The 10,287-nt window shown below is 44.8% G+C and overlaps 2 protein-coding genes and 1 long non-coding RNA gene across 3 annotated transcripts in view; 1 reads left to right on the top strand and 2 right to left on the bottom strand.

Annotated features, from left to right (window-relative positions):
• The window catches only part of LOC124313732 (putative protein kinase C delta type homolog), a 33,983-nt gene extending 33,375 nt beyond the window's left edge, over nucleotides 1-608 (bottom strand). Inside the window, exon 1 of the mRNA XM_046778544.1 lies at nucleotides 208-608. Within this exon, the coding sequence (XP_046634500.1) occupies nucleotides 208-384 (177 nt within the window). The 5' untranslated portion in view covers nucleotides 385-608. The remainder of the gene's footprint in view (nucleotides 1-207) is intronic.
• Nucleotides 1-10,287, top strand: part of LOC124312826 (exportin-1-like) — a 639,300-nt gene that overhangs the window by 184,697 nt on the left and 444,316 nt on the right. The window lies entirely within an intron of this gene.
• Nucleotides 7,287-9,595, bottom strand: LOC124313607. Its single transcript, XR_006910873.1, has 4 exons — nucleotides 9,388-9,595; nucleotides 7,979-8,081; nucleotides 7,494-7,615; nucleotides 7,287-7,401 (listed from the first exon to the last, which is right to left on the bottom strand). It is a non-coding gene; the product is annotated as an uncharacterized LOC124313607 (long non-coding RNA).

Below are 10,287 nucleotides of genomic sequence, written 5' to 3'. Positions count from 1 at the left end.
GTCAATGACAGCAATCAATGGGCAAGCTACTAAGCGAGTCCTGAATAGACCTGCACACCGAATTTCCGGTTGACAGTTCGTCGCCATGGCAACCGACGCCAATTAAACTGCAGACTGACGGAGAGAGGTTTTACCTTAGGATTTGTATGCTAATAAATCTAAAACAGGAAGAGAAAACCAATTCGGGAGGGAGGTCGACTTGTATACCTCCTGACAGCTGAGGCGGGTGCGATCAACGCTCCGTCCATCCGTTGTCCGCTCGGAGATGGGGCCGCCCGGATGTTGTTGTTGTTGTTGTCGATCCTGCGACAAGAATTGCCTCTGCTTGTGACTGGTGCTACTGCTGCTCCGCTTCTGGGCCGCGTGTGAACCGGTGAACATCATATTGATGCCAACTCAAAATCCTCGTCCTCAGCGGGAGCCCTGGGACGATTTTTAGGGGAGGGGGGCGGACGGGGTTAGGGAGGGGGGAAGCCACAAACACTTTTGTCGTTGTATCTCAAAATTTAAATCGCCCGCGTCCTATGAATTTTTTTCTTTGGCACAGAGGGGGAGATATGGGGGTGTGTGTGGGCCGTCTCTGATTGGAGCGGCGTAGAGGGAAGCGCAGGAGGAGGTTGTACACTGATTACACTGAATCCATTTTGAGGTGGGTATAACGGTCGGGCCACTTGGCTACTTCTTTTTCGTCGCCGTCGTCGTCGTCCTCGTCTTCGTCTGTCGCTTCCTGTGTCATCCAGCTGTCGTTGGGCGCAAAGCAGGGCCGGCTGTGACACGGATGGACAGAACAAACCAAATTGCCGGACGGAGGAGGCCCAACGGGACAGTAAAGCGGACGTCGTTTCACTTTTCAACAAGTTTGAAATTGCCGCCCCAAAAAATGTTTTAGCGGTGGCGCTGCCAACGCCCCTTTCAACCCAATAGGAAAAAAAGGAGAAAAACAAAAGACACGCAACACGCGCCGCACACACTTTACACCAACACACCTACACACAAACAAACACACAAACACTCAACACGGTGATTTCAGTTTGTTGAATTTCCCACCCAGTTAATCCAATTTTTTTGATTAAAATCAGCTGATTTGTCGATGGATAAAATCGGCAGGAGATGATCACAAATTAAAAACCGGGCGCATCAATTGTCGAACCGCAAAAATGGATTGAAAAATTGCAATCACGGCCTGAGGACGGCCACGGATCGTGGGTCATTATACTTCACTCTCTCTTTCTCTCTTCTTCTTTTCTTTCCTCTTTTCAAAACAATTTTCCAGCGGGGTTGTGTGTGGAAGGAGGTGGATGAAAAGCAACGAGGAGAAGGTCACACAGGAATGAAGGAGGAGTTTTGCCCGTCTCCTCTCCTTCTCTCTCTCTGTGTGTGTGTGTATACATGTATATACGCAGACTATATAGGATATGTGGTGGATTCCAACCATCCAACGGTGGGTGGCTGGAAAGGAGTAAAACAGATTCTTTTCCACCTCCGAACGAAAAAGAAGAAAATATAACCCAAATGGATAAGGCGAGAATACATATACTACGACTCTATGTGTGTAGGAAGAAGGTGGTGGTGGTGGTGGTGGTGGTGGTGGTGGTGGTGGTGGTGGTGGTGGTGGTGGTGGTGGTGGTGGTGGTGGTCGGTTCACGTTCGGAGGAGAGGAGACTCGAAATAGAATAGGGGCGAGATACACAAGAGCGAAAAAGCCCAGCAGCCGGTCTATGTAAGAGAGCGAGAGAGAGAGAGGTACCGGTGCGAGCATCGCCGACGACGAGCGGGACCTGCCACTTTTCTTTTCTCTTTTTAAACTTTTTGTGAACTATTTCCCCCCCTTTGGTTCGCCTCATTGGCGGACTCTGGGCCGAGTGTGCCAAACCCCGACTGTTCGCCTCGTATGCGCGCACTCAGTCAGTCACAGCTCATACAAAACGCACAAACAATCGCAATCTCCGAATCTTCTCTCTCTCTCTCTCTTATCCGAGCGTGACAAAATCGGTTGCTGCTGACATTTGCCTTTTTCCTTTTTTCTTTTTCTTTTTCTTTTTGTCCAGGGGCCAGCCTCCTCCGCCACAAAGACAGAGGCAGAGGTTTGACTCTATAATAATCCTATCATGATGAGCATTTTAAAAATCCCGCTTTTCGGATGTGTGTGTGCGCTTGACGACTGTTGCGGGTCGCTAACTGTCTAAACTGTGAAACGCGATGCAGGAAATGCGAGGGATATACAAGAGCAGAGCGCAGCAGCAGCAGCAGCAGCCCCGCAGCTATAAGAGGAAGCGAGCACAAACCCTTTGGCTTTTTCAGATGGAATCTAAACAGACACACGCACACACACAAGAAACTAAACAGAGGGCGCCCCCCGTGATGTAACATTTCTCAACCGCAGTCGCAATTCTAATCCCGCGTCATCTTCTTCAGAGTACACACACACACACACACACATGTGAGGGTGGTGGAGAGACCCCGCAGGTGTTGACGGAGTCGGAGGACACGGACGCCTTGCCGTTTTTTCGTCAATTCCTTGGCGGATGAATGGAGGCGGCGGCAGCAGCCGGATGAGGTTGATGGTTCCCGCCATTCTTGAACGGCGGTGGTGCGGGGCAATCGTTAAGGGATGAATGGCGAGATATACTATAGGATATTCGAAGAGTCGAAAAACCGTTAACGACTTGAGGCTTTCTCTCTCTTTGCAAGTGTTTGGCCACTCGTCGCTATTGGCTCGCGGCAATGGGCGCAGTCGGTCAGGTATTTCGACCAGTCTATTCTTGGTCCGACAAAAACCGCCAGCGCGTTTTTCGGAGAGGGGGGGTCTGGAGCCAGCACCTTCCGGTCGCCACGAGCAACGCCCCAACCAAAGGAGAACTAACCAAACGACAACGTCAACAAATTTCACCAAGTGGACACACAAATTCCTTCCTCTCCACCGTCGCGGAAACGCCAAAAAAACAAAGAAACAAACGAAAACAAAAATAACAGCGCACGTCAACGAGTGTTGTGCATGCACTCTGCCACACTTTTACACACGAGTGAGTGATGCCCCCCCACGCAATATTATTAAGAAATTTTCAAGAGAACCAAAGTTGCAAAACGTACATTCCCCGGTCTTCATTCATCGACTAGACTCTCAAAAAATGAAGAAACTTGCGAGTAAGACTTTAGTTTTCTCCATTTCAAGTCGCCAGATTAATACTTTATAAATTCGGTGAAGATCTGTAATGAGATCTGTAATTGTGATGTAAATTATCGACGGCGACTACACAATACAAAGTCGAGTGCAGAATGATTCATGTTTGCCAGCGCGACGGGAGGAGGGCTGATGTCTAGCGTGACAAAGCCGGTTAGAATAATCTTATAGCGCGATGGCTGACACGAGCTCACTCTTGATATCAATCCAATGCGACGCTCTTCTTCTCATTTAAAATCAGGAGGATTCCAAGTCCCTTGTTCTCCGCTCACAAAAGACAAAAGAAGCCAAAACCCCCTTTATGCTCCTTATATCTTGATCTCATGGGGTTGTCCGTTCGTTTTCAACATAACGAGAAGCGATCGAGTAACTAGTAAGATAGTACTACATCCGACGCATCACGGAATATATTACGACGAAAGATTCAGACTGCCAATTAATTCATTCCAGCCAAAAGGAGAGAGAAAAGAAAAGAAAACTCGCAAAATAAATAAAACAGCAGATGCAAAGTCGAATGTAAAACGGCCATAAATGTGACGAGTTTTTTTTTCTCTCCCTCACCGGATGGTGGTAAGAGATGAAAAAGAACAGATGTCTCTAGAGATGATGATGTGAGTCATGTGTCACAGACGGACTTGCATAGCAAGGTCCTTAAGCCCACCCCCCTTTCCAACCAACCAGCCGGGGTTCGCTTGGAAATTCAGTGCACGCCAAAAGAAAAGACCGGAGAAGAAGATCGTGCAACAAACGATCCCGCGTCCGGGTTAGACATACCGCCCGTAAAGAGAAGGTTTCCCTCCTCTCTTTGTGTCACTGCGTGTCGCTATATGCTTTCTCCCGCAATCTTCTTTAAGTACCAGAAAAAAAAAAAATAGGCAAGGATGTGCTAAAGCTGCTGGATTACACGTCAAGAGCGGCCAGGAGATCCCGGAGGGGCTCGAAGAGGAGCTCCCGAAAAAAATAAAAAATGGAGAAAGCGAGAAATGGAGGGAACGAGCCCAAGGGGAAAAAAAAAAGAATGGAAAACAAAGTTCATCCAATTCTATTCGGATGAAGAAGAAAAATATAAAAATGTTTTTTTCTTCTTCCTCCAGACATGAAGCTGACGGATGGTAGAAGCAAAACTATGGGACCGTATATACCTACTTTATGTATATAATACGCATAAGCCGCAATGTGCGCACATATAAAAGGCCTAGAGATGTAGTATACCAACCGGCAGCGGGGGTAGACATAGGAGAGGAGAGAGAGAACTGATAAGATGAGATAGGCCGGAAGGCAATACGCGATCCGCTTTCATTCCGTCCATTTTTCGGCATTTGCATTGAGGTTTCCCATCAAATCATCTGGCATTGATAACCGTAAAAAAAAAATACCCAGCACACAATCGGCTATACATTCCAAATATAATGCAAAGAAGGGTATTATTATTTTTGGGTTGGTTGTCAGGTCTATATTATGAAACATTGTCCTCCCCGTCTTATAGACAGAGTTGTTGGCTTTGAATATATAAAAGCCTCTCTTCTGTAATGGAAGGAGGGGGGGGGGGAAACCCGGAGCATAATAGTAACTCTTCTTCTTCAAATAAATAGGCGAGTCTGAAAAGAGGGACGATTGCGAGCGCTCAACAACCGAGAGGAGATGAAGAAGCTGCAAAAGAATGGTAGATGGAAATTGTCAAGATTTTTTTCTTTTTGGCGGTCCGCTCCCAATCGCCAGCAGATGGCACGACAAGTGGGAGAGTGGAGTGGATCCAGCTGTCGCAAACAGGCCCAATGGTTTCAAAAACAACTTTTCCTACCCTCTTTTCAACTGGTTCTCGTGACATAGCTGACATCTATTTCGCACTATTGTTTGGGCGGGTTTTCCACAGGTTTAAAACTCCCCCCTTTTTGTTCAAATAAATAGAAAGTCCCGCGCTTTTTTTAGGGGCAGTTTTATGAACGGGAATATTTCTTACTTTCGGCTACACGAGACGTTAATCTTCTTTAACATTCGCCCCAGTTTCCAATTTCCGAATGAATGGCAAGACAGGCGGAAACGGGCGATAAATTGCGGGGGAAACGGGCGGAGAGAAAAGAACGACGGCCGTCGTCGACAAACATCAGCGGCATGCCTCATACTACTAACGCCGCTTTTTCGAATGTAATCTAGTCATAGATTCAGACTCACCCAGATGCTGTCTCCCGCAGATTGTTTGCACTGGTCGGCCAGGACTTGGGGTCCTACCAGTAAATCAGCGTGAGCGGTTCCCCTCTTCTCGGCCGGTCTCGTGCAGCGGTTCAATAGGAGAACGTGAACTATTCAAAAAAAGCGAATAATCGATTGTTCATTTTTCAATCACCGATAATTAATTTCGGGCAATCTTACCGAGAACTCCGCGGCTGAGTGGCACGTGAATGCAGGAATTCCATTCCACCACCCGAGGTTGGTGCTTCAGCATCAACTGGACTCCTTTGCCGGCTGTCCGGGGGCAGATCAAAAAGAAAAAAAAAATAAATTGACCCAATTAGTAATTCATTCGACGGTAGCCGTACAGTAGTCCGAGAGAAATACAGGGCTTGCTCGGTTGATGTCATCATTACTAAAAAGTCGAATAGCCTTAAAAGCTAGTTACTAGTACATCCGTACATCGGCTGTTGTACAATCGCCGCCGATACGGGCGCGTGCCTTGAATGCGGATGCATCCCCCCGACGGGGCGCAATAGGAAATGAGGGCACGCAGCCATTGGGCCAAGGCAAAAACAACCTAGTAACCTACTTAGACACCAGTTTAGAGAGCCACTGCTTGTGTGGGTCATGGTCAGCCGAATGTCAATCAAAGATATATAGCGTACACACATACTGCATCCCCATGTGTTATCAGCCATGCTGCACCGGGGGCCCGGCCCGGCTCTCGGCCAATGTCAGCTGGACTTTATCGATTAATTCCGATTATTTTGCGCACTTGACGGCCCATCTAGGTCCCGCAAAAAAAAAAGGAAAAAGGAAAAATGGTCCACGTATTTAAGTAGACGTATATGTACATAGAGAGAGAGAGAGAGTGCAAATGTAAGATTGTATATCCCTGACGTACACACCAAGCGAGCCTGTACAATCGCTGGCTGATGGATAGTTTGAATACAAGTCCAACACTGTCAAAGAACCCGAAATGAAACCCACACACACACAGACGGGGAGAGAGAGAGGGACGATGGTTATCGAATTCTTTGTTGAATATCTCGACGACCATTTCCTTATCAGAGCCGTCGACAATGGGCAGGAGAATTTAGATTCATTTGTTGACGAATCGATTCTTCTTCTTCTTCTCAAAAAAAAATAAAAATTGTGCTCACATTTTTACGGAGATTTCAAATCCAGTTGATTGTTCAAAGAAAAGGAGGGACGAGCTGCTCGATAGATGCGTTCGAGTTTCGACATCTGCGATGTAATAAAGACGCCACTATCAGACGAAACGTGTCGATAACACACACGATGTCCAAGTGAGCAGAACTGTTGATAGATAAGATAGATAGACATATTCCTAAACAATTCCCCTTCTTGATTACAAAAAGAGAAGCGGATTACAGAGACCTCAAATGTCCAACCAATTTGAAACGCCAAGAAGCACCAACGATAACGAGTCAATTCAAAAAAAAAATTCAAAAAATGGAAAAATTCAAATGAAGACGAGCCACATCAAAAGAAACATCCTATTCCGTGCGTATAATAACCGGGTCGCCATTGGAACTACGCACATGGGGGAGGAGAGGTTTTGAATGTATGTGGAGGCCCCTACATACACCCATCGGCCGATCTAATCGATTCTAGCGCCAGTCAAGTGCATTTTTTGGGCCAGGCTGAATAAAGTCGACCTAATCAACGAGCGCTGCTGCCTCTCGTCTAAATGTGAACTAGACGTCCAAATCCAGCAGGCCCGTCCATGTGACGGGAACAAGTTTTTGCGCCAGGTGACAAAGAAGCCTCTCTCCGAGTGCCTTCCACGTCTTTTGTCGGAGTAGAAGATGTGCCGCTACTGCCGCACGCGTATCAAAACGGCAAGCTAATAGGGTCTCGCACCAACGAGCTCTCCTTTCGCCCGGCCATACGGCCACGGAAAGTGACGGAAAACAGACAGACGCCAACGGAAAAAGAACGCGGACTTTTCAATTATTTGTGGGATCAAGTTGAGTTCCAAATCTTTTTAGACTTACTAGGATAAGACGATCGGACATGACAGTCTAACAAAACATAATGATTTATCACAGCAATCTGAATTACTGGTTCACGATACAATCGCGACATTTCAGTAAAATTCAGTAGTCGATTTTACCTTGCCTTGGGTTTACGACTATTTCGCTTTTCTCATTCCCGTCCCTGATGAAACGGCCAACATCAACGCCGTCGTCAAACCGTTTCAATGGCCGGTTGGCACCATTTAATGGGATAATAATCCTGTAAAAGAAATGAAAAACAAAATTCGTAAACAATATTATTCAATCGACAGGTTTGGCTGGGACTGGGGGTATCGATAATTTGCGTCATCGCAGTTCTAAATTTAATCTTTAGCGCTACTTGGAATATCGATGCGGATTCGAAATGAATTTTAAAAACAGACGCAAAGAACAGCCAGAAAAATTTAGCAAACGATAATCAACTCCGTTTCAAGAAATGGCAAATTGGAAAGCAATATCTCTACGTTTATGACAATTTGCTTTCACAAGGTTCAGAACCCCCGACAATTCCTTTGCGTCACACCTTTTACAGGTATTTCGTTTTTAATTAGGTGGACTCTGCCAATTGAAACGACTACCTTACCGACTAGTCGCTGGAGTGTGGACCCTGGCCGCTTTCATCTTCGTCCAGTCCTACACGTCGACTCTCTTCACACGACAATCAATCAGCCGCTAATCAATTCCATCTACGACGTTTTAGAAAGTAAAGACATCAATTTAATCATTAGAGAAACGGGATTTATAAACACACTACTAACGGCAAGTGAAAAACGCCAATGAATCCAAACCACATAATGAAATAAATTTGAAATTTGACATGAAACAGATCAACAATATAACGGGACTATTTGGAACATTGAAAAAACGCATCGATTCCTTTCCGAATTCCCGATGCCTATCGTCGAACGAATGTATCAGTCCTATACAAGCTGGACCAAGAAACGTTTACCTTGACGTAAGATAGCTGTTTCTTTTATTTTTACAAGAATTCTTAAGTATTTCATCCTTTTCAATTGATTTAATGAATGGGCAAATGTTTACCTAAAGGATGTGATCAGAACTGATTTTTAAGATTTTAAAAAGACGCGGGCAAGTGCAATTTACAATTGGCAAAAAAAGGATTCATCGCCGTCATGTCGTCACTTGTTCTACCCAAAAACAGTCCCTACACCCAAGCAATAAGCCAAGGGTAAGCCAGTTAAGTCCAAAATGTTGTTTGCATTTGAAAATTTATTTCACTTGTTGTCTCATTTAAAAAAGGATATTGGAAATTCAACAAATTGGTGTGGTCGACTTCTGGGACACCTGGTTCCGCCCCATGCCTCCTCAGTGCAACGGAAAACCTCAAAGTGGAAACAAGAAAACGAAACTTTCTCCTCTTTCCCTGAAAAATTTGACTGGTGCATTTCTATAGTTAGCTATTAATTGGACCGAGTCTCTCCCTTTGGACTTTTGTTTGCGAGAAAATCATTTCTATCCGCGAGCAACATGGCAGTCGCACGAGACGTAAGTTGAAAAAATGCCCAAATAACTTGATTGAGGTGACATCCAAAACGACAGAAATAACATAGGCCATGTGCTAGGATGAAATGTTTCTTGTTTAACAAAATAATTTGTCTCGAACTAACCAACCCAATTATATGTCCTAATAATGCCTTGTGCTTTGAAAGATATCTCTCACCCAAAGGTTGTGATACCCCCTAATTGTCAGTGTCAAAAGTATTCGTTGGATTTGATTGCATTACGATTCAATCCCACTGATATGTCACTAACTTTAACGTTCACAAAATCCTGAAACACAAGTCAATTGTAGACTAGTAAGAATGTCAAAATAAAAGACGGAATAGGAATGGAGAAATCAAGACGCAGTCAGGAAATGTTGACTGGTATAAATGAAGGTTCACCACTCATTTGTAAGACGAAACAGAACTGGAAATACACAATCAAACAGAAAGATATGACAAGGATTCGTTTGTGAAATGGTGAGCTTACCCCGGTTTCCGGTCCAATTACGCTGGATCGGGAGCTGTCCACGGCGTAACTTAACGTTTTCAGTTGGCATCCAGCAACGCCGGAACATGGATGGGTGGATTCCGGCTCAATCAGCTCAACCTCGATGTTGCCCAGTTCTGCCAGAAGCAACAACATAAACGACGTTTTCACTTTGTACATCATTGATCGATAAATCAATGCAGTCCCGATAACCTGTCTCGACTCAAAAATTACCCATGGGAAAATGCCACGGGATGGGGACACAGAAACAAACGATTAGTTTATCGACTGTGAAAAGGCTGACGGAATATTAAAATTTACACTGTGTTACGTAAACTAAGTGTGATAGCGAGGCGATGTCCACTGCAGAGTCTCACTCTCATTCACTACTACAACATATGAGGAAAGAAAAATGCATCACAATCTATTTCAAACTAATTAAAACCCAAACACAGAGCTAGCTGACCCTGGCTGTAAAAGGAATTAACAAACCAATCAAATCGCAGATAGTACTATCTCATGTTTTGCTGGTTCTTAGCTCTTTATTGCAACACATCAATTAAAGACGCTCTATAAATTCTCGCCTGTATGAAGAAACCGGTTCACGGGGCGTGTGCTACGGTTCAGACTAGTCCACCAAATATTTTTGTAGTTGTTATTAATGAGGCGTTTAATTACGAAGTTTCAATGAAAAAACCCCGGCCCTTGTGAGTTTGAAACCAACGTAACAAATAACAAAAAAAAAAAACCAAAGTGGATAAAATGAAGTAAAGATAAAACTAAAAGCGAGTGTGGAAATCTGATGGGCGAGACAAGAGATATGAAATTGTGAGCTTACCTCAGTTTGGATTAAGAACCTATCCGAAGTTTCCATGTTGACGAGAGTTGACTAGAAGTTCC

Source organism: Daphnia pulicaria, chromosome 9 (assembly GCF_021234035.1).
Source record: "Daphnia pulicaria isolate SC F1-1A chromosome 9, SC_F0-13Bv2, whole genome shotgun sequence".
NCBI classification, from domain to species: Eukaryota; Metazoa; Arthropoda; class Branchiopoda; order Diplostraca; family Daphniidae; genus Daphnia; species Daphnia pulicaria.
Note: the sequence above shows the minus strand (reverse complement) of the source record. Positions and strands in the feature narration are given on the sequence as shown.